The 24844-nt window shown below is 47.0% G+C and overlaps 1 protein-coding gene across 3 annotated transcripts in view; it reads left to right on the forward strand.

The window, feature by feature from the left end:
• Positions 1-24844, forward strand: part of STARD3 (StAR related lipid transfer domain containing 3) — a 180292-nt gene that overhangs the window by 77720 nt on the left and 77728 nt on the right. For all 3 annotated transcript variants that reach the window (XM_078645652.1, XM_078645654.1, XM_078645653.1), the window contains exons 3-5: positions 7497-7574; positions 16601-16678; positions 20539-20592. In XM_078645652.1, the coding sequence (XP_078501778.1) occupies positions 7497-7574; positions 16601-16678; positions 20539-20592 (210 nt within the window). The remainder of the gene's footprint in view (positions 1-7496; positions 7575-16600; positions 16679-20538; positions 20593-24844) is intronic.

The following is a 24844-nucleotide window of genomic DNA, read 5'->3' on the forward strand; positions in this document are numbered from 1 at the left end:
TCTCTCTGACTCTCCTCTTCATTATTTTCTTCTTTCCAATAGCTGACCTAATTCCTCTCTTACACTTGCCCTGTCTTTCTCACTTTTAGTTCGTTCTCTCTTTCTTTACTACTTTACTTGTTAATTAGGTTACAAAATGTGCTTCAGTGCCATAACCTTGTGCCTTGCTAAACCTCTTAAGCAACACTGTGTGGGTTCAAATGCTGAAGTTCGTAATGTCCCAAACCACCTGCAGAAAAAGGCAGTTGAATATTACGTTGCTCATTGGCACTTATTTTTTAGTGCTGCAGTAATACCAGGATTAGGGCGCAGACGGTATTCCGTGTTGTGCGGTAATAACGCCGCTCGCACAAATTCAGCAGACCAGCCGTATATCTACGGCGGCCCCTGGTCTACCTCAGTGCCATGCTGCCCTATTAGTCACCCCCCGCCACACACACACACACACACACACACACACACACATGGCTTACCACCCTGTCTTTCCACTCACCTGCCAGCCTCTGCTCGCTTCCCCTGCCCCTCTGCCTATCCATGCCTCTCGCGCTCCTGCCCATTAGTTTCTTCTTCTCCCTCCCTACCCGCTGTCTCACTCTTCTCCCTTTCTATCGCTGTTCCCCACTCCCCCCTTACGCTGTTTCCCTTGCATCTATCGCTCTCCACCTACCGCTCGAGTCCCCTCTCGCTTTCTACCGCACTCTCTTCCTCTTTCACCGTGCCTCTCACCCTCTTTCTATCCATCCAGTCCCCATGCCTCTGCATTGCTCCTTTCTACAATCATGTTCCCTCTAGCCCTTCTTTTCTAGCGCTCTCCCCTTCATCCCTTCCTCTGTGTTTCTCCCTTTCCTCCCCATATTCCATCCTCCTGTTCACCGTGCCTTCTCGTTCCTGCTTTAATTTGCAGCAATATTTTCCTGTGCCCCCCACCCCTTTATTCGACATTTTATCTTCCCTTGTTGATTCAGGCCATGAGACGTTAAGAACAGTGGTCCATATAATAACAGTGATGTTTGATGATAATAATATGATATAACCAAATGTTTTAATAATAAAGACCATACAATGTATGCACAGGGACGACATTGAGGTGGTAAATCGGAGAGATGAGAAAATGTGCACAGGCAAGAGTGGCGCATGTAAATTACACTATCACATTATGCATTGTAGATGTAGAGCCCTATTTTGCAAGTTTTCATGTAAACCTGTCTGTATTTGCTACGGCGTTTAGATGTACTACAATTGTTGGATCAGCATTGAGACAAAAAATGTTATAGCAACACCCCCTTCTTCCTCCTACCCCCCCGCCCCCCACCCGCCTCCAACCTCATGACTTATCGAGAAGGAGAACAGTTCTCTGGGGGTGATGCAGGTGCATCAGTCGAGGAGAGCAGGTAGATAGAAGGTTGGGTGGTCTGAGAGTAATTAATGTCGGTATGGGCTGCAGATGATTGTGCCCAGTTTTAGCTGTGCTCTGGCTATTAATTATGAAGTAGCTAGAAAGGAGGAAAATCCTGTCTTAAGATGTAGCGAAAATTAGGGAAATGAAAGTCCCGCCCCAAACTCCCTGTGGGTAACAAGAAAAGGCTAATGACATTAGTGTGGCATTGTATCAAATGAGGAGACTGGTAAGCACTGCATAGCCATCATCACACGGTCATAATGGATCGAAACGCCAATGACAAATTATACAGACCGTTTACATGAAGCTAATTTGAAACTTGGGATATATACATACTGCGAAATCTGCTGTATCACTCTTGCCTGAGCACCGGGCAGGTTTTCTCACCTCACTGTTGGGTACATTGTTTGGTCTTTATTAAAACATTGCTTATATCATTCTGATAATATTGAATGTCACGGTTATCCTAGGGACCGTTTTTCCTTTGAAATACATTACCCCAGGTGCCTACGGATTCCAAGGTGCTTGTTGTGCTTCCTAAGATGGTATGTACAAATGGCCCATGAGGCTGACTACGGTAGCAGGATATTCTGTAGACGGGGGTACATCCATATTTTACTGTACCACTATAGAAAGATACCTTACTGACTCTTTCTGTAAAGTCCATGCAGTCTCCCATTGTTTGGGCTCTTCACCTTCATGGTATATGTATGTGTGTTTGTATGTATGTGTAGTTTAAACTATTTAACCCAGTGTTTCCCAAACTGTAGGTCACAGCCACTAGTGATTTCTGGTGAGTCTTATAAGTCCAAGCTATAAATTAAGATGCCTTTAAACTCTGAAGTGCGGCAAGTGTGACAAGTTAAATACAAAAGCAGTGGTCAAATGTCAGGCTGTATCTTTTGACAAATTGCTGCTTATGCTTTTAGGTTGTGCTGTTCTTGCAAAATCTTTTGTAAAAAAAAATCTTAAATGGGGCTTGGAGCCCGCCCATTACTTACCATTAGTTGGGTCCCACGTCACCCTCTTGTTTACTTTCTGACTGTTGGTCAACGTCCCTTCTTGCCTCCAGCTTCCTGCTTGGCTTCACGTCTTCGACCTTGCTATGGTACTTGAACCTATTACTGCTTCCGGCGGCCTGTGTCCTACCATTGGTTGCGCACTTGTAACAAACCTATATATTTTTTTACTTTTCAGCTTCCAGGTGGTTTGTTGCTTGCCCATCCCTTCCACCACCTCACTACTCTTGTTGCATGTCCCTTGCCGCTCATGCTGACCAGTCCCTCCCACCACCTCACTCCAGTCATAGTATGCCCCTTTCTCACCTTTTCGTTAGTCACTTCTTGTTTTATATAGTGCAAAGTCGACTTGAAGCGCTTTACATGTGCGCTGGTTACTGGTTGCATCACACAAGGACATATTCATTTTAACAGGCACATCGAGATTAAGTAATTTGCCCTGAATTGCGGGATGTTGAGCTGGCACCGAAACTCCAACCTAGTTTCCCCAGCTCTAAAGTCAGCAGCCCTGGCCCCAACGCCACAGCCTCTCTATGCTCGGTGTTCCAGCTAGCTAAACGTTGACACGCTTGTAGCTGCAATGGACCTTTGTTCAAGAAAATAAATTGCATGTTTAGAATAGGAAAAATTACAATTTAACATTGTGCATGCATAGCTTAGTGAGAAAAAAAGCGCTACAATGCGGGCTTGCCTCGTCCTATCGCTTTTTGTGTTTATTTTAATCTCTCTAGTATAGCAGCTCGCACTGCTGTGCAACATTTTTTTTTTTTTTGACAAAGCCAATCGATCTCGCATAGGCGAAACCTGTTGGCTTTGCCAATGCTGGTTTAACATGGGACTTGGTGTTTATAAAGTCCGCTCACTTTGCAGTCAGAGAAAGAAAAGTATACTGAATTATTGGACAGTCTTGCTGGAGTATAGAGTGACCGGAAAGGCAGTAGGATGCTATATTTTGTAACAAAACGTAAATACCTGTAAATTAACTGTACACAGTCAGCAGTGAACAAAGTAAAAATGGAAGCTCATGTTATTATAAAGTGCAATGGTAGCAGTGATTTTAATACGATCAAAGCAAATTAAGAGACTTCACTGGGTGGTGCACAAATGATAAATATTCACTGAAACCCGATTTCCACACATTAACATTTCTGTTCAATATAGTTTTAATAGTAAACTGTGTCTCTGCAAATTTAATGGACTTTCAATAGAATATGTGCTGCCTGTAAATGAGTGCACTGGCACACAATGCTTTAGTTACATTAAAAGAACATCTGACTTATATCCATTAAAGCTAGGTGGGTCGCAAAAGTTTGTTCTAAAAAGTGATAGTCGTTCTAAAAAAATTGTGGAGCTCTGAGCTACACAGTTGTGAAGTGACACACTGCTGTGCAGTAGACTTGCCCCTACCACAAGTTTTTTTTCTCTCTAGCGTTCCATAACCTGGTTTATTTTTGTCTACGTTGTATCTGCGTTGTGTGGAATTCTGCACTTACTTGCATTTGTTCCAAGCTGTATACATGGGTGCCAATACATTGGTTTGAATTCTTATCCGTGTTGCTGTTTGACTGAGTTGCTATGTTAGTCTGCATGTTTGTGTGAATATATGGATGTTTGTGTATGTGAATGTGTGTCCTTTGTTGATCTTTGTACTGATACTGCTAACAAATTGTTCCATGGATTGGTAGAACTAGTGGCGCACACTTAAAATGCCAGAAAATAATGTGGTTCGATCTTAGCGCTACGACACTGCTCTAAATGGAAAGGTGGCCACCAAACCACCTTAGTGAACCGTACAAACTCAATACATTGAAAAAACGCCAATGAGCACACAGTCCTAGTCCACTGCAATTATATTAACAATCCGTCCTTTAATATAATCTTCTTGTTTCTAGTATTCACCCTTTGAGCCAAATATTTGAACTTTCAGCTGACTTCATCAGGGCTTAATATAAACAATTGACTTTAATGCTACCAATGTAAGATGGGATTCTTCATGTGCACAATGCTATATTTCATATACCCATAGCACCGGAGAGTACTCCTGATATGGTCTCCTCAAATGATACACCATCCTTATATTGGTAGCGTTAGTTGTGTATATTAAGCCCTGATGAAGGCGTGGGCGATATGCCATCTCGACGAAACACGTGTTGGCCGCAAGGTCTAAGACTTTTCTCAAAGCGTGGAAATTGGAAACCTGAAGATTATATCAAAGGACGGGTTGTTGATCTAATTGCAGCTGACTCTTTAATTCTGTGTGCTCAAATGTGTGTTTGTATCTATACTGGTTATCTCTGAATGTTTTATATCCAAATCTATTGGTGTGGTCGATGGTATGTAGAAACCCTACCCCAGACACACTTCTCTGCTAATCAGGCATACTTTTCTGTGCAGCTGTAGAAGAACACAGCTGCTGGCATGCTGTGGGGCCACAATCATGTGTCCTGATAGTAGAAAGGACATCGCTGTCTCAAGCTCAACAAAGGCCAGTGTCTGCAGTGTGTGCTTGGTCCATAGCTTGACAGTCCATGTTGGTAGTTGATTGTTTGTGATCCAGAAGTAGTGAGTATGTGATCAGACAGGTCAGCAGTGATGAATGTGTGTGCAGCTGCAGTGAGTCGGTGGCGGCTGCTTTAACAGCAAAGTCGTTGTCCAAAGCAAATGCTGGGGGAGGGCAGTGGGGGGTTGATAGGGGAAATAATATTTAAAAACTTACCTGCTGCTGCCGCCTCGGTGCTCCGCCCCAGACGCTGGGCACACTGCACAGGCTCCTATGGGCGAATCACAGCGCAGCTCTCATGCTGGTTTTACAAGCATGAGAGCAACGCCAATATTGGCCCGATCGGGATGACTTGACGCTCAGTTGGGCACAGGGAGCCTGTGCGCATCTCGGTTTGGCCGTCCTAAGAAAGCTGGCCAAACCAGCATGCGCACTTAGCCTCTCAGCTGCAGGGAGGAGAGTTGTGCACTAGGTCAGGATGGTTCTGCCCCATCCCGAAGGCTGGCAATTGACTCAGTAAGAAAAATAAAATGATAAACTGGTTTTATTATCATTATATTTTTTTAGTGGGGTGACATCTCCGCCATAACTGAGTATGCGCCCCTGGTGAGTGTGTTGGGCTGTTCTCAGTTCCATTGTATTCAGAACTACAGTTGGAGCTGTGATACTGCATAAGCATGTAAGAGACTAACCCAGGGTGGAGGGGCCTGGGCACCGGCTGGCAGTTTCCTTGGGAGCTTCAGACTCTGAGAGGTTTAGCATCTGAAAGTCTGTTAGGAGATGTAAAGGAGCCCCCGTTATCCAAAATGCCCAGACCCTTTCGATCTCCAGTGTGGAGTGGTGTAGGTTTGAGAGATGGCACTGGTAGGACTTGGCGTGCCAGAAGAAATGGGCTGCCTCAGACATGGCAAACCGTATCAGCAGGCCTCCCTATCCGTTTATTGGAGCAGCATGGGACATAGCAGAGATTGTCCCTCAAACCACTTGCATGCCCATCCATGCTTCACTATCTTATTGCCTACAACCTTATGGAAAAGGAAGGAGCGCAGCAGGTGCTAGCTGGGAGGATGTGAACCCTCCTATCCCTCGTGTGAAGGTAGATGAGCAGCTATGTTCCCAACAGGGGAAGAATATAAGAAGGGAGATCTTTACAGAGAGGTTGTGGAGCTCCTGAGGCTGTGCTGAGTGTTGCATTATATCTCAGAGTTTTAACAAAAGTTTTACCGTACCATAAATCATACACTTGTTTTGATAGCAGAAGTCCCATTTATTGACTACTAATCTTATTGCGTTTTTTTATCTTTCTTTATATACAGCTTTTTTCGGTTAGGTATGATTGCAGTCTATACACAAACTTGCTGACATTTCATGTCTCAATTCTTTGCACACAAATATATATATACCACACTGTATTTACAAGTGACCAATAAGTACAAATTTATACATATAGTCAAATGTTCAAATCACAAACCTATTGTTCCAAATATTGACCCTATAAGGAATAGACTCTTCACTCCAACAGGACCAAATACTAGGATTTGCCAAGTAATAAACAGTGTAGTACTGGCAATAAAGTAGGACTTTAACCAGAAGAATTGATATAGGGTCCATATTTGGAACATGTTTTTGTTTGTGATTTGAACATTTGAATATATGTATACATTTGTACTGATTTGCCACTTGTAAATATTGTGTGGTGTATATATTTGTGTGCAAAGAATTGAGACCTGAAATGTCAGCACGTTTTTGTGTATAGACTGCAAACAAACGTAACCGAAAAAAGCTATCCATAAAGAGATTAAAAAAAAGCAATAAGATTAGTAGTCCATAAATGGGACTTCTGCTATCAAAATAAGAGTGTGATTTATGGTGTAGGGGGTAAAACTTTTGTTAACTCTTTGATTCTAATTCTGGTCCCTGACTACCTCCACTGAATCGCTCCCCACAATTTGATATCCAGCATTATATCTCAGGCCACATTATGAGTGACCTTTGTGACGGATGGCCATTTGGATTAGCCGTGTTAGGTCCCATACTTCTAAATATCATGGTTTTCCTGTAGATGGCGAGGTGACCTCTTTCGATAACTCTTAATCGGCCACAATAGCGATAGCAAATATTCAACCATGGCACCCAGTCAACACTACTGGGACCTGCTCCCTTGATAAACACATTAGTGTACATTTGGTTCTTTAGGATGGGCTTAGTATTCTTTCCCATTTAGCTTTCGATGGAAAACCTTTTAAAAGAATTATGCATCTTTTAAATGGTCCTACTTGCATCTAATGTAATTAAAACCAATAAGAGAACTGTGCTTTTAATTGGGGCTTTAAAAGGGTTTTGTTAAGTGACATCCAATATATAGGTTGATTATCTTTGTGTTTACGAATGCCAGTGAGTATCATAGGTCTCTCTCAAAGGGGTTTCATGTACGATACACAGGTGTCGGTGCCTTGAAGCACATGTTGACTGTGCTTACGTTTCCCAGGGTAAGCTTAATCTTTTAGTCTTCATACAGTTTCACCTCTGATTTCCACAGCCCTTCTGACTCCTTTTTTTTGTTGTTTCACATCCACAGACCAGAGGTGGGATCAAGGAGCATCTGAGGAATGAGATCTTGGAGTATACGTTTTCAACCTCGTTCTTCGATATATTTGTAAGTGACACCTGTTTTAAGGTCTGAGTTTAGCCAAGACCTTTTCATTTTACTACCATTATACAGATAATAAACTCAATTATGGGGCCTTCAGCCAGCCCTCTTCATCCTTTGGCCTTTTGTAGTGGGTGGAATATGTGCATGACTCCACAATATACATCATTGGGCAATGTGTCTGGCTGGCCACATCAGCCATTAAGCGCCAGCATGCTACCCTTTCGCAGATTCACAAGGAGCACGTCCACACGAACATTCAGTCAATTAAGTGCCAAGGACTGCTATTGCACTGTGTCCTCTGAGATCAAAACATGATTTTGCTTTTAGCCAATTTTTTTTTATTGGAAGCCCAGCAGTTTTCCCAATAAAGTTTATTTAAACATGACAATACAACAGTAGCATTGCCAAAGCAAACGGACTGGCGACAATACCTGTCCCATCGGCTTTGCCAGTGTTTGCTTCCTCCTTCCTTAAGTCTAGTAATATGCAACAGCAATCAAAATCTACAGGTTTATTTCCCAAAAGCGGTATAAAAGATTGCAACATGCAGAACCCATTATTAAAACAATGTATATTCCGATATATTTTCTACGTGTTCACTACATACAATTTGTTTCACTGTGTTCCTGTTTTTATACTGAGTTTAGAAGCAGAATACTCCCTCTCACTCGTTCACCCCTCTGTATTGCTCCGTTATTAATACTGAATTTCTACTTCATTTTCCTGCCTCACTTTTGTTCAGCCATCAGTTTTCTGACCTTTCCCCATGGTTTTCCTCAAGTCCCCTCACTTCCTGTTTAGGGTTGTAGGAGAAATAGAAACCAGACTACTGCAACCCATGCCCTCGAAGTGTTTAGGTTTTCGGTTTTATGTCTTTTTCGTTATTTTTAACTAACCTTTCGTTAAAAAAAAGTGTGCATGTTTCACAACTTTGTGTTTACATTTTTTATATTTTTCTTTGCATTTGTTTGGTTTATTTTATTTATTTTATTCAAAGTTTTATATAGCGCGAACAGGATCCTTACAGATATCAGAGCGCTTCACAAAGACAGGGAAGGGGCAGTAGGAGTCAACAGAGATAATGGGAGACAGTATAATAGTCAATAACATGGTAATAACATGGATAATAAAAACCTACATAAAACCAATCCATATACAATCAGGTAAGGGAGTAATATAGGAACAGCACAGGTCATTGATCACACTACAGAGGTGTACAGGTGGATCAGTAAACCAGCGTGTATCATATCTTGGTCGGTAGTAAGAGTAGCGTAGTAGTGCCCCCAACAAGTAGAGTATAGTGCCAGGGGATAGGGTGAGCAGTGATACAAAGCAATGCAGAGTCTCTGTACCAGCATCTATAACGATCAGGAGATCTTGGCCAGAAGGATGGTTTTCACCTCTTTCTTGAAGAGTGCAGTGGAGGAGATCAGCCTGGTTTCAGGAGGGAGCGCATTCCATATCCGGGGAGCCATCCCTGAGAAGGAGCGCTTGTAAGTTTTCACTTTCCGGAATCTACGAGGTTTCAGGAGAAGATTTTTTGTGCTCCTATTGGATCTCGAACCTCCTGATATAGACAGCTTTTGAGCGAGGTAGTTAGGTGCCTTGTGGTGCACGGCCGCGTGTGTCATAACTGCAATTTTTAGCTGTATTCTGGCTTCGAAAGGCAGCCATTTTAGAGACTTTAGGTCTGGGGATATGTGCGAATGCTTTCTAGAGCCAGTAATGAGTCTCGCGGCAGCGTTCAGGGAGGCTCTTAAGGGTGCTGTTGTTGATAGCGGGAGACCGCTGAGGGCCACAATTCCATAGTCTATTCGAGGGATGACTAAAGCTTGTACAGCAGTTTGGAAGTCTTTGGCCAGGAGGAAGGGTTTAATTTTCCTCAGCGTGTTAATTTGGAAATTAGCTGCTTTTGTGGCTTTGCTGACGTGCTGCTGCATGTTGAGCTTGGCGTCGAGTGATGCCTAGGGATTTCGCCGAGTCCACGATGGTAGGTTGGACATTGAGTGCTGTTAGGTTGTTGAGCCAGGTTTGGGTGGTGGAGATTTTCGCCGGGGGTGAGATGAGTAGGAACTCAGTTTTCAGAGCATTTAGTTTGAGGTGATTATCGGCCAGCCAAGATTGGGTGTTAATAAGCGTGGAATTCAGATGTTTGATATCTTCCGGGGATTGTAACTTTAGATAGAGTTGTGTGTCATCGGCGTACATATGGAATTGTACATTGGATGCTTGAAGCAAGGTGGCGAGTGGTTCCATAATGAGGTTGAACAGTGTAGGGGAGAGGGTGGATCCTTGTGGAACACCTAGATCTACAGGCACAGGTGTAGATAGCACATTGTCGATCTTGAACCTCTGAGACCGGTTGTGAAGGAAGGACGAAAACCACTTGAGAACAGTTCCCGATAGCCCCATTCTAGTACTTAGCAGCTCCAGCAAATTCTCATGTTTGACCGCGTCAAATGCAGACGAGAGGTCAAGAAGGATGAGGAGGCAGGACTCATTGCGATCCAGAATTTGGAGGGCGTCATCAATTATGTGTGTCATAGCTGTTTCAGTGCTATGTTTCGCTCTGAAGCCTGATTGATGAGGGTTGAGGAGGTCAAATTGATCAATGTGTTTTGTTAGTTGTAGTTGGACACATTTCTCCAGCAGTTTGGCCAGTGTGGGGATATTGGTGATGGGCCGATAGTTGTTTAGGTCAGACGGATCAACTGTAGGTTTCTTGAGTATAGGCGTGACTTGCCCCACCTTAAGGGAGTCTGGAATGTGGCCTTGTTGTAAAGAGCTGTTGATCTTGGTCCAGAGAGGGAGGAGCAGGGGGATAAAGTCTTTTACAGCATTAGCAGGTAGAGGGTCTGTGAGGTGATTAGAGGGCTTCAAGGTGCAGAGCAGTTTGTGTATTACTTCTTCCGAATAGGTATCGAAGTACTGCCAGGATGCCTTGTTTTTAGGTTGGGTGTCTGCCTTTCTGGTGTGGTTGGGGTATCGACTTACATCCATGATGAGGTCATTTCTTATGTTGTCAGTCTTTAGTTTAAAGAAAGCAGAGAAGGCTTCACAGTGTGGGGTGTCATTTGTTGTGCTGTTTTATTGCGTGGGTTGTGCCTTTGTTTGGGTCTTGATTAGCTCGAACAGCTTTCTTGGCCTGTTCTTCGCTTGGTCCAACTGGCGGCTGCAGAAGTCCGACTTTGTGCGCTTTATTTTCCTAAAGTAGGTATTTCTCTTAAGCTTTTTGAGATGCAGTGCTGAAGGGTCCGATCTCCAGGTGCGCTCTGCCATTCGCATATTACGCCTTTCGTCATTGAGCCAGGGGTTAGAAATTTTGGTGGAGACTCTTCAGTTGCAGAGGGGCGACTTCATTGACTATTGTATTCATAGAGTCAAGGTAGTGGTCAGTCAGTGATTGAACATCTGAGGCACCTGAAGGGGGAAGGAGGAGGTTGCCGATGTGGGGAGGTAGTGTGGAGGGGTTAAGATTCTTCAAATCCCTTTTCCATGTTTTGGATTTGATTGGTTGCGTAGGGTTAGGTTTAACTTTTTCGTTGATAAACAAGGTGATAATGTGGTGATCTGACCAATCGCAGGGTAGAATCGCCTCCAGTTGAATAGCGTTCTCTTTGGCAATGATGAGGTCGAGTATCGCGCCTTTGTCGTGTGTTGGTTTATCGCATAGTTGGGTGAGGTCAAGCGCATTGAGGAAAGTTTTGACACTATTCACCACGGTGTCTTTCTGATCGTTCCAGTGGAGATTGAAGTCACCCAGGTATACTTGAGTGGTCTGCCGACCGGCATTGGAAGTGATCAGGTCCATGAATTGTTGGGTGAATATGAGATTGTCACCAGGCGGGTGATAGATGAGATGTAAAGCACAGACTTGTTTGCCCTCACTGGTGATGTCGAGGCAGAGGAGTTCACAGGAGGAAAGGGAGGGGGAGGTGACTTGAGTAACGGAAAGGTTGCTCCTAAAGATGCATGCAATTCCCCCGCCCGTCTTGCCAGGAGACCTGTCCAGCCTAATGATGTGATAGTTGGGGGGGACTAGTATGTCCATAATCGGGGTAGAGGCTTCAGTGAGCCACGTTTCCGTTAGAATGGCTAGGTCCAGCTCCCTATCTGAGACGAGATCCGCGATGTCGGAGGAATGTCTCTGGGCCGATCTGCAGTTTAGTAGGATGCATTTGAGTTCGGGAGAGAGAGGGGTGGTCGGGCTTTCTAGTGTAAGGGGAACTTTTCTGAGGTTGTTAGGGACGGAGCCTCTGAGTGTTGGGAGCCTCAGAGGGTTAGTAAGAATTGTGGGTATGGGGATGTGTGAGTTGGAAAAGTCTTTTACCGGACCTGGGCCATAAGAGCGTAGGAGAGAGCATAGGTCGCGGTCCGACAAGGGGTTGAGAACACGACGGGGGCGGTGGGAATTATTGCGAACAGGATAGTAGGCCATTGCTGGTGTCGGGGGCGAGGGTATGTAGGGAGGGTGCGTCGTTTGTAGGGTAGTTGGGTGGTGGGAGGTAGACTGGGCTGTGAGGAGAGAAGGTCTTTGATTGCGTGGACGTCTTTTTTGATTTGTAGGATTTCCTCTTTGACTTGTTGGAGGGTGGATAAAGTCAGGTCAGGAGGGTCATTGGGGAAGGTGTTGGTGGAGAGAGCCGTTGGTGAGTGGTGGAGTAGTGAGCTGGAGAGCAGGCAGGGTATGGGGGGGGGGGGTATACTAGCGTTGTTGAGGGGTTCCGCGGTGCTAGTGAGTGGGATGGTATTCAAGGTGTGGACGTGTTTGTGGGCGAGGGGTGAGGGTATTGGAGGTGTGGCAGGGTGTGGTTGGGAGGCATAGGTAGTGACTTCAGTGGGAGACGGTGCTGGTGAGTAGAAGAGTGAGTGAAGGCTGAAGACAGTGGGGGAGACAGGAGGGTAGTGAGGGCTGAGAGTAGGAGGTGGGAGAGAGGGGGATGCTAAGGTAAGGGGGGAGGTATGTTCTGTATCTTTTGTTGGGAGGGAGATAGAGTTGTGAGTGGGAGTGGGGAGGGAGCAGGGAAGGGAGAGGTGTCTGCCGTGGGGGGGATGGGGGGGGGGGGGGATAAACTCCGGGTGATGGTGTGTGCAGATGTAGGCGTGTTGTGGGTGGGAGTTGTAGTGTCAGGTGTGAGACTCGTGGGTGGGGGTGGAGAGGGAGATGGGGAGGGAGAGGTGTCTGTCATAGGGGGGATGGGAGTGGGGGGTGGATAAACTTTGGGCGGTGGCTTGTTCAGATGGTGGTGTGTTGTGGGTGGGGGATGTTCTGTCCGGGGGGAGAGGGATGGAGGGGGTGTGGGTGGGGATAAGAAGGGTCATGTTAGAGGGGCTGCTAGTATATGCACTGGATATATTTGTGACTGTCCTTGGGGAGTGGGGAGCGTTAACAACAGGTGGGCCATTTACTGGGGCGCTGGGGGTAGAAGTGTAGTAGGTGGTGGCTGCGACGTCAGGGGTGCTAGTGCTGGCGGAGTTCTGTGTAGGGGTCCGCAGCTTGGAGAGGTGCTCTTTGAACTTGGGGAACAGGTTGTCTAGTAAATCCAGGTTCTTGTCCGTGGATTGGATTAGGACAATCCCGTTATTGTAGATAGTAATGGTAGACCTGCCAGGGAAGAGGTGGGAAGGTGTGATGGTGAGAATTAAGCCATGAGTTGTTTTCCTGGTGGTGGAGACTGTGAGTAGGGATAGGAAAGTTTTTCTCCATTGGGCTCTGCGTGAGGTGTGGAAGATGATATCAGTATTCAGAGCTCCATTGCCCGATGAGAAGTAAGTGTCGGCAAAGGGTGTTTCAGGGTGCGACCTCAAGAAGTTGTGTTTAAAACGTTTAGTGGCATTTTTGGAGAGAGGAGTGGCGGGGTAGTTAATTCTAAAAGTGTACTTGCCGTTGAGCTCCATTTTGGAGAGGCTGTGGTGTTAGGTGTAGGAAGCAGGACGATAGTACAAACTGTCAGCCGCTAGTTACAGGGCCAAGGACGACACTAGTGAGTGATCAAAGATATAAGGAGTAGAAGTCGGTGTGATCCCCGAACAGACAGTCCGTAGGTGCATCTTACCACATGTATCCTATATACGAGGTAGCAGTCTGCTTACACCGTGAAACCAACTATGAGAGGTAGGACCGATTAGGTGGAAGCCAAGTTACATATTAGAATGTACGAGGTAACAGCAGTGTAGTCTAGGCGTAGAAAGTGGCTGTGTGCAGCTTACATGACAGAGCGAGTTGAATGAGGTAGTAATAATCAGTGCAATAACGTGATGTAGCTTACATCGAAAAACCAACAAATAAATAAATGCGGTAGCGGACAGTGAATGATGGGGATAGAGGTGAGATATGTGCAGCTTGCCGCATATAAAATAAAATACAGGCTAAAATAGGGCTAAACTACTAATGAGTTACTGCATCCCATAAATGTGCATACAAACTGCAGCAATAACAGATATAACACTAGAATATACGATAGTAATGTGATAGCAATGCATACAATGTAGGAAGCCAGTAATAATAAAATAAAATAAAATAGAAACTGCAGTAAAGGCAATGACTAGTCCATGATGGCCGCTGAGTAGAGAGAGAGGTCAGTCTAAAATGGCCGCCAGATAGGTCTGGAGACGCTAGTCCTTTTTTGTTGTCCTTGCTTGGAGCAAGGAAGAGAGGATTAGTCCTCTTTTGGTTGTTACTGATATCCGAGCAGGGAAGAGTAGTTTCAGAGTCTATTCGGCCGGCGCAGGAACTTGCATACCAAGGGGAGTCTTATCTCAGTTTTTTATTATCTTAAGAGGGGCTGCTGAGGGGCCTCGTGGGCTCAGGCGGTACAGGAGGGGATTAGGTGCTCAGTTATGACCCCCGCCATTTTGAACAACAGAGGTTTTGTAAAACAAAACGAGTGGGGCAGAATGTGCACATTTCCAATAAAACGCGTGGGGCAAAGCAAATACCTTTTTTAGCTGTCGCTGTCACTTCGGCAAAGACGATCTTCGCTAGCGTTTGCAGACCAGTCGGTCTGTTCCTAATGCAGCTGGGTGTTGAATACAAAGGGGGGGGGGAGGGGGGAACGACCATCCACCCTACAGCAAGGCGTCCGCTTCCTCTGGTGTCAGCTTCCTCTGGTGTCCTGGTGGCCGCAGGCATGGGACGAACAGCCAGGCGAACAGTTTGCCAGGCAGGGCAGGGAGATCACTCCCGTTGTGAGACAGACACCGGGTCTACCATCACCCAGTCAGTCTGGCGTGTGCGACGGTGCTCACTCAGGCTCCGCTAAAGACCCCTCGCCTGCAGACTCAGAATGCACCCGTCATCCAGAGTGAGCGTCGAAGCCGATGTTTGCAGATGGCTCCGGCTCCCGGCGTGGCAAGGGCAGGCTCCAGCCGACCTCCGTCCCACTGATCCCACCAGCCACAGGGCTCCTCTCCGCTAGCTCCTCGGACGGTGGCACCCCACTCCTCAGATCGCCCCCAGCACTCAGCCTCTCTCGGCACTCCAATGACGCCGTGACTCTCTGCTGCCTGCTGCGGGGCCGGCGGCTCTGCTCCTCTGATGGCAGCCACCCGTGTACCTGACCGCGTCACTGCCGTGGATCGGGCGGTGGGGGGATGGGGGGGGGGGCTCTCGGCCCCCGGTGCCGCCGTGAATCCTGTGGAGCCGCTCCGGTGTTAGCAGGCACCCTCCCGCAGGCAGCACAGGGCTCACAGATCCAAGAGAGATCCCTGATGTAGGCAGCTCCTACGGTGTCCAGCGGTGCGCAGCTCTTCAGAGTGGTCCGGTGCAGAACGGGCGCCTTCCTTCGACCTCAGGGCGATCTCTGACTCCAGCACCTCCAGAGATCAGCTCCAGCGCCTCCAACGTCCAGCGCCAGAGCAGCAGCCGTCCTCTCAGCAGCCGATCTCGAGGCAGCTCGTGTGATGTCCAGCGCCCGGGCAGTAGCCGTCCCCAGACCAGGTAATATAACTAGCTTTTGCATCCAGTTACTTGCTCCAGTTACTCTTTGTTGAATCCTCGAAGATGCGGGTGCTAACGGGGATTAAATCCAGAATTGGAACCCCATGCACTCGGAGCTCTGATCAGGAGCTCCCACCCGGTGGCCATCTTGCATTCAAGTTTGACTCGTCCGGTGCCTTAAAGCTGGTTGTGCTAAATAAAGGAAGTAAACTAATCTGACCTGCGGATCGTTCCAGGTGTGCGTTAATGTCCCCTTTATTCAGTTAGAGAATGCACCATTTAGACATTCGTTCAGAAGTGTCCTTGGCCTATGAAGAGCGGTAGAGAAGATGGTCTGGCTTCAATCAGGATATTTTCTTCAGAAACCTTTACTACATTGAATTTACCCCTTCTAAAAAAGGCTTCACAGAAGACCCTACAGACGATAGTCAAGGGCACCTTATTTTTGACAGCAGTGAGGACACCACTGAGTACAGGGTGAGATGCTGTTGCATTGGACTGCGAGATTCCTCATTCAAGAAGATCCTGTGCGCCCTCCCAACCATTGGTAGCATGAGACCTTTAATCCTTGACTGCACTACTTTACCCTAGAGAAGACCTCCACTGACAGCGTGGGATGCCTTGAGTACCCCACAGCTGTCGGTGAGATCCAGTCATCTTTGACTACATGGAACTCCACATTAGCGGACATCCACCACAGCCTACAGGCTGAGACACATTCATTATGACTCCAGTGAATGTTCTTTCTTGGAGAAAATTTTCCATTCACCCCTGTCAATAAAAGAAGGAAATTTGGCAAAACAGAGAACTGGAGCCCAGCCTTCAGGACTGTGCAGGAATGTTTGGGCTAAATTGATCACTAAGCCATGTAGTGAGCAAAAAGGCCAGACTGTTAAAGTAAAAGATAACACAAAATGAAATCCGTTCTTGGCAAACCAGAAAATGCAAGTGTAATTATGGGCCTCTGTTGGATCTGGGACACGAATTTAAATCTGCACCACACTGCCTTTGAGTTAAAATGCTCCATCTAATCTGCATTGCACAAACTCCTCTTCTCCTCTAATCCACACACCTTGTTTATCTTCCCTAGATTCTTGCCTTTTTTCGATTCTCTGGATTGTTGCTGGGGTACGCTGTATTTCGTCTTCAACACTGGTGGGTGATAGCGGTAAGTAGTACTGTAACTTTTTCCCCTTATGGAGGTACACACTGTGATAGTCATGCCTGTTTGTTCACGCGGTGACGCCTGGATTGAGTAGCGGTCATGGGACTAGTGAGTCTAGGGAAGGCACTAGTTGTGTTTGTAGCTACATGGTTTAGCAGCAGCCAATGCGGGCGGCAGGGACTTGGAATGAGGTAGGGCCACACTCCCAATCAAATTAGAGCTCCAATCAAATTAGAGCTCCAATCAAATTAGAGCTCCAATCAAATTAGAGCTCCAGTCAATCAGATTTATAAAGCGTGGCTAATCATCCGATAATGTATCCAGGAGCTTGAAGGCGTATTCAACCAGCCAGGTCTGGAGGGCCATTAAGAATCTCAGAAGTGAGGTAATGGTCCGGAAGTGCGTGGAGAGAAAGGCGTGAGACAATGTTTAGAGGAGCAGCAGCGGATGTTACTCTGAGGAAGGTGAGCCTTGCCGTTTGGAAGGAGGCAAGGACAGCGATGCTTGGAACAGGAGAGGTTGTTAGTCTTTGGAAGGCAGTGTGACAACTGGTGGTTTGGAGAGATGGGTCATTCCATTTTGAAGTGGAAGGTAGAAGTTGGCCGAAGTGGGTAACTGCAGTAGCCAAAGCTTTGAGACTGCAATATGCAACCAGTGCAGGCTTAAAGTGGGTGATACAGGTGCTTGAAAGCAGAGCTGCTCTTTAAAGGTGAAGGGCAATTAAGGTGTTTGTTTCTTGGGTGGCATTAAATAAACCCAATGCTTCATTCGGCAAATCATTTCTGCATTTTCTCATTGTCCCATTTCGGATTGGCAACCCCCAGCAGGTCAATGAGAAATGCATGCTGTCCATGAATTGTTGGAAATGAAACAGACCGTTCTTTCTTCCCATTTTTATACACCGAATATCTCGCCACTTTTTCTATCGGTAAATACCAACATCTCTATAATTGGAAGTGAGCAAATACCCTTAAAGCTGCTTCAGATATTGAGCCTTTCTGCACTCGTCACTATACACATGTTGCATTTGCTCCAAAAATCAACAAACTGTGATGTAATTAAAACAGCACTTTGTCTATTAGTACTTTTACCTATTGGCAGTGTTTTTTTATCACATTTTTCAAAATATAAACTAAACTTTGATATTTAAATTCCTTACTCATGCTGGCAGATCTTGGTTTGCAGATAAAAATGTCTACTTTGCTAAATGAGCGCTCAGAAAGCATCTCGTTTATCTAGTGCTATAGATACCCTACTCTGTGTAACCTGTGGTGGGATGGCCGCCGACAGGACTTGATGGTGGAGGGATTCTGGTGCTTTGAAGGGAGGTGGATGCTGCACAGAGCTGTGGCAGGAGTCCGCTAGAACCCGTATGGGATTAGGTGAATCGCAGGCAGGTCACTTCATTGGTTTTTAGGTCTCGGCCTGCGAAAGACTGCGCAGTCGTGCTGGCGAGATTTAATGATGTAGGGTATTTTCTACTAGCGAAGTTAACCCCCGCCCCTCCTCCATTGGCTGGCGTCCTAAACCATGGCCAGCCATTGGAGAAGAGGTCGTAGTGACGTTCTTCTTTCTCTTTTAGCCTCGTTCTTATCAGACTGGGTTCTTTGACTTGTTTTTGGTAAAAGCTTTCTTATCTTCTTTATGGGTCCAGATGGCCCCATAAAAAGATAGCTTTTAAGTCCGCAGAAAGTCAGGGAGCCCAGTCTGAAAATTACGGGGCTAAAAGAGAAAAGTTTACGCGAACGCTTGTTTATTTCTATCCTTTGGTGGCAGGCGGGGCCACAACGGTGGCTTCAGGAACTACATAGATCCTAATTTAATTGACCTGATGCCCCTTTCTCTCATCGCTTCCACTGAAACCACCATGAGATGCTTGAACACATCCTCACTGCCTCATTGAACGATGGGATAGGATTGGACAAAGTCTGTTTGCAGTTGCTCTATAACCAGCAGAATGGAACCACTGGGTGCGAAGAATGTAACGGCTGAGTGTCCACCCGTGCAAGGTGCGCAGTCTTCCCAGAGCAGCCGTATTTGCCCCGTTCCACTCCCTTTCCGTCCGCTCTTCCAGCCCTCCGAGTCTTTACTCCGCTCTACTTCTGCCCCCTCCCGCTGCTCAACTCCCCTTTTCCCACACTTTGCTTCCCATTCCCTCCTCTCCGGCGTCCGTCTCATGTGTGGCTTCCTTCTCGTTTGCTCCTTTGCTCTCATTCTTTCCTCCTTCCTCTCAATCGGTGCCCTGATCTCCCTTCTCTGCTGCCTTTCATCCTCAGACCCTGCCTCCTTTCTTTTCCTTGCCCCCCGCACTGACTCTGCCCCGGCCCTCCCTTGTTTGTAATGTTGGGGCAGACACTCCTGCCCCCCGCACTGACTCTACCCTGCCCCCTTAGGCCCTGAGCTCATGCCCCTTGAGCCCTCTGGCTCGGCTCGGCCCAGGAGGTGTGCCGGGTTTTCAAGGTGTGGGCGGTGCCAGATTCTTCTATCGTGCGGGAGTGACTTCAGGTAAGTAAGCGCCTTGTGCATGGCCACAGCACTGGGGCCAGGGGGGGATGCGGTGGTGTCACAGACCCAGCTCCTAGAGGCCTCTCAGCCCGTGCTGGGTGTGAAGCCCAGCCTCGCCTTTGCCCCGGGACCCCTGCCCCCTCTCCACACAGACTCCTTGTGTCCACGCTATCCTCCCCTCCACAGCTCCTCGCGGAGTATTCAGAGCCCTTCCATCACCAGACTCTACATCCCGTAAACACAGGAACTCCCCTCACCACCCCAATAACAGGGTACGGGGCCGGGCCCCGTTTACACGTGTAATCCTTCATGCTGGGCCCCCTCAAGGCGGTTGTTTCTTTGGAGGCATGCCCCTGATGCATGAGACCCTTGCTGTCTATGCCCCGCCCATGCGCACTTTATAGTGGGAAGAAGGTTTAGAACTACAAGTTCTAGCATCCTTTGCGCTCTAGACTGAAACCAGGAGTGGCACAAAGCAAGCTCAAGGCGGCAGCAGCAGTGATGCTACGGGGGCGAGCAAACTGGGGGTGTTCTAGCCCAGGCCTGAGACAGCTGGGTTTCTGATTGCAGCCGTCTCAGATGAGACCGACCCGGGAGGCTGCGGGCAGGCGGGCTCTGCCTGCAGAGTCTTTAAACCGCACAGATCCTCTGGCTTGGCCAGGATCACAGGCGTCAGTCCGCTCTACATGGAATTCCCGCCCCTCCATAGTGACCGCCAGAGCTTTCCACTTACAAACCATCGCTTAACGTGTCAGGAGCATTGAGATAAGACTACATGTCCAAGAATGCACTGGTTTGTTAACTAAACGAGGAGTGGGGAAAAGGCGCCATTTGTCCTCTTAACCCCAGAGCGCACGTCCTAAAAAAAGGTGGGGGCTCACCAAGGGGTGAGGGGGGCAGAAGGCACGTGACCACCGGGAAGGGGTCCTACACCTTGTAACCCCCACTGTCGTATGCAACTCCTTTTTTATTTTGTTGTACACACACCCGATTTATCGTCCATGTAGAATGTGTAGGTGCAAAGCGTTGACGCCCTGCGTTGGGATGAGTAGTGCCACGAGCCACCCAAAGGCTGGGTGTCGGAGCGCTTTTTGTGTGTGTGTAAATGCAATAGGTCTCGCATTGGCGAGAGATTAAGCTATTGGCATTGTAAATGGCAATGCCATTTCTATCGGTTTTCAAAACCAACACATAAATAAAAATGTCATGTACAATGCCAATAGCTCTAACTTTTGCAAAGGCGAGACCGTTGCATTGTAAATGCTTGTTCCAAGGGGGTATTGAGGTGGATGGGCCTTGGGAGTATACCCGGTTGGTGAACTGTGCACCACTCACTGTTTCCTTTGCTCTTTTCTCAGATCACCACACTAGTGTCCTGTGCCTTCCTGATCGTAAAGGTCCTTCTGTCCGAGGTGAGTTAGCTGTTCTCCGCTCTGGCCGCTTGTGCTCAGGTTCAAGTTTTACACAATGACAGTTTATGGCTTCTAGTTTGACTAGTCTGGGGTGAAAGAACTAATGTATATCAGTGATTTTTCTGTGAAAGAGTTTACTTTAAAATCTTCTGGTTATCAAAACTATCATATGACCTTAGGCACACGGTAAAACTTCACGAGATAATGAAATATATAGTCGTAAACATTCATGTCTTTTTTTTTTTTTTTTTTTTATGGTTTATTTTTGTCCTGTTGGCCAACAGGTGTCTCGTCGTCTTAGGGTACATCCCTACAACTTCATCAGGGCGATTTAGCTAAACAGTTGTTTAAAGCCTTCCCTCTACTTCCGGTTGACAATCCGACCCGGAGTAACCTGTTTCGCTGTTCACAGTTCCAACCAGTGTTGCGTATTTTTTTTTAAACGCCGCCAGTATGCGCTCTTAAGTCCGCTTCTATATTCACATCAGTGTGAAAATCCTTTTCGAAATTGAGAAAGGCCTCCCGTGGTAGTATTCCAAAATTCGCCTGAGCATGTGTGCTACAGTCGTAGGGATACCCTAAAGACGACGAAACACGTGTTGGCTAAATAAAGAAGGCTAAAAGAGGCCAACTAGCCGAAAATAAACCATCAAAAAAGACATCCATGTTTACCACTATATATTGTATGATCTTGTGAACTTTTAGTATGTGTGCCTAAGGTTATATGATTTGTTAGTCAGCCCTTGGATGGGGGAGTTGGGTGAATCCCCTCCCCCCCCCCACCTCCAAGAGCACTGCGATTGAGAGACCTGACTAGTTTAGATTGTGTGTGGCCTTCCAATGAGCTCCCAGGTCCTACGAAGTCACCCATTTCTGATGACTGTTATAGACCTTCCATGCAGTACCACCTGCACCACACTGCCTGTGAGGTCAAATGTTCCATCTAATCTTCACTGCAGTAACTCTGCTCCACCTCTGACGCGCACATGATCTCTTAAATATAGAAACTATTCCTGTACCAAATCCCCTCAGTGGCACATCATTTCCTCCATCTTCTCCCTGCTGCCTCCTTTTGTGTACCTCTTTACCTCCGAGGCATGCACTGCTCTATTCTCTTCCTCTCTTGTAGCTTTTCCTTTACCATGCCTCTTTCCTCACGCACAGCCCCACTTGCTTCTCTGATCCAGTAGCTCTTCCCCTACTGCCACCTTCGAGGGCCGCGCTCTGTTAGTTTCTCTGACATTAGTTCTCTCTATACTCCAATTCCTCAGAGGTACGTTCCTCTTCTCTGCCGCAATAACTCCATGGATTGCACTACACTTCTCCCTGAACTACACTTCTCCCTGCACTACACTACACTTCTCCCTATGCTACACTTCTGAAAGAATTGTCTGGGACTCTCCCCAATCCCAGTGCCCAATCACGGACTACCTGGAGTCCTTGAAACTGACGCTGAGTGTTAAATGCAGGTCATGTTTTTACTCCATTCCTCATATCTCACCCTGATCTTCAAACATTTCTATGGAGGGACCTTAACTGAAGAATATGTGAGCTGAAAGGAACCCCAGCATGGCTGTTATTACCTTGACCTTATGTCAGAGCTGCGCTTTACTGCCAAATTAGAACCCTGAAGAAAAAAACCTCAATTGAAAAGCCCGAGCAAATGACTTTCCAGCAGTACCCCATGACCGATACAAACCAGACTTTTTTGCAAACTGGAGAAAACAAACCTGGTTCATTGAAAACTATATATTAATTATAGCAATTTATCTTACATTTTATTTTGCTGCAACCAAGAGACAAAAGGCACCACACTTCCCTACCCATGAATGATGTTGATTTGCACGTGTGACATGCCATCTAAATACTAAAACAAGGTTAAAATGTCACATCTGAAAATTCCAACCAATTTTGTTGCTCGCCTGTTTAGTCTATATATCTCTTAGTCTAGGAGCACCCTGCCAACCTAACCAAGAAAGAAGTTTTTGTAAGGCTGCCGCCTGAAAACGTTTTTTTTTTTTTTTAAACAGGCGGCAGACTTGCAAGAACCCCTTTCTTGGTTAGGTTGGCAGGGTGCTCCATGACGAGGAGATTAAGGGTGTCACAGTTGTCTGATTAAACATTTTTAAAAAATGGTAACCACGCCGCAGCTGCACGCCCCTCTTGTTTTGTACTGAAATAATTCAGATTCCCATTGACCCCCCCGCCCCCGAGACTTCTCATATTGCGGTTTTGGTTTTTTTGTGGTTTTTTTTTTATTCTTTAAGTCTTGCCTAAAGACAGCTTTAGGAATACTTATTTTTTACAATTCCTAGAATGAGCTTTGATCAGCCCCTGGCTTATGACAGGATAAAGTTAATATCTGTCTCAGTTCGATGCTACTCGCTGGCTTTCTCTCTATTCTTGTTGCACCCCTGGAGCATAGCTTCTGTACCATTGTTAGTACTAGACGATTTGTATCTTTAAATTGTTGACATCATGGAAATAATGTCATTTTGTTTTCCCTCTACCCCACGCGCCGCCATTCTATTCTGTTCTTGTGGTCTTGTATAGTGAGTGCATGGCTACCTGGAGGCCTCCCATATCCTCCTTTCTTGGTACTGTGCCACCAGTGAGGCCCGCACTTTTTTTTTCTTTATTCCTCAGCACTTCATCCGGTACTGTGCCGCCAGTGAGGTCTAAACTAATTTTCTCTGCACAGTAATACATAGCATGTTACCTGGAGAATGAGGCCTACACCTCCTTCACTTAACGCTAAGAGTGCAGTGCCACAGCTTCTCGTGAAGCCTACTCTGCCTTTCTCTGTGCGTTGCCGCGAGCTACATTTGGCTTTTCTGCACAGTGACGCTTCCAGTACTGCACCACCTGTGATGTGTGTAGTTTATTTCTCTGCACAATGACCCACCCATACGATGCTGCTATGAGATCTACAGTTTAGTTCTCTGCACAGTAACTATCCCAGTACCGCACCACCTGTACAGTGCCTGTTGTGCTGTCTACAGCTCCGTTCTCTGCACAGTAACTATCCGCATACAGTGCCTGCCGTTAGATCAGCAGCTCTTTTCTCTGCACAGTAGCTCTCGCTGTACAGTGCCTGCTGTGAGATCTACAGCTTTTTTCTCTGCACAGTAGCTATCCGTATACAGTGCCACAGCTCATTTCTCCTCACAGTAGCTCTCCGCGTACAGTGCCACAGCTCATTTCTCCTCACAGTAGCTCTCCGCGTACAGTGCCACAGCTCCTTTCTCTGCACAGTAGCTCTCCCTGTACAGTGCCACAGCTCATTTCTCCTCACAGTAGCTCTCCCTGTACAGTGCCACAGCTCATTTCTCCTCACAGTAGCTCTCCGCGTACAGTGCCACAGCTCCTTTCTCTGCACAGTAGCTCTCCCTGTACAGTGCCACAGCTCATTTCTCCTCACAGTAGCTCTCCCTGTACAGTGCCACAGCTCCTTTCTCCTCACAGTAGCTCTCCGCGTGCATTGCCACATCTCCTTTCTCTACACGGTAGCTCTCGCTGTACAGTGCCTGCTGTGAGATGTACAGCTCCTTTCTCTGCACAGTAGCTCTCGCTGTACAGTGCCTGCCGTGAGATCTACAGTTCCTTTCTCTGCACAGTAGCTCTCCCTGTACAGTGCCACAGCTCCTTTCTCCTCACAGTAGCTCTCCGTGTGCATTGCCACATCTCCTTTTTAGGGCTCGCCTGGCGTTGGAGCGCGATGCGCTCCCGCCAGCGAGTTCTATAGTCACCTTCCTCCCTGCCAAGGGAGTGTGAGCTGTGAACGAGCAGCTCTAGACCTGTGAACGAGCCGACTCAGGTCCGTGAACGCGCGGGAACGTCAATGTGCACGTTCACGCGCATCACGCTCCTGTCCTCCCGCGTCTCTGCCGAGGCGCGCTCCAGGCCGACTTGCGGTGTGCGTCACAGCGTGTTCCAGCGGCCGGAGGTAGGTAAGTGAGGGCCGGGGGGGATTTGTTTGCTTGTTTGTTGCTAGCTTGTGATTAAATGTTTTTTTTAATGAGGGCAGACAACAGGAATCGACCGTGTTGTGTGGCGATCTTGCGGCCCCTGTGAGAAGCGTGGCCTTGGAAACTGGGCTTCACATGCGTGGTCACTATTTTCGCTGAAACTTGGTTTTTTTGCTAGCTCCGCCATTGCAATAGGAGGCGCAGGGATCAAGCTGGAATGAGGCAGGCACGTTTGTGGGCTGTGACACTGCATGTGATTTATAAAATCATGAGTGGTCCAACCT

This window comes from Lissotriton helveticus, chromosome 5_1, assembly GCF_964261635.1.
Source record: "Lissotriton helveticus chromosome 5_1, aLisHel1.1, whole genome shotgun sequence".
Lineage (NCBI taxonomy): Eukaryota > Metazoa > Chordata > Amphibia > Caudata > Salamandridae > Lissotriton > Lissotriton helveticus.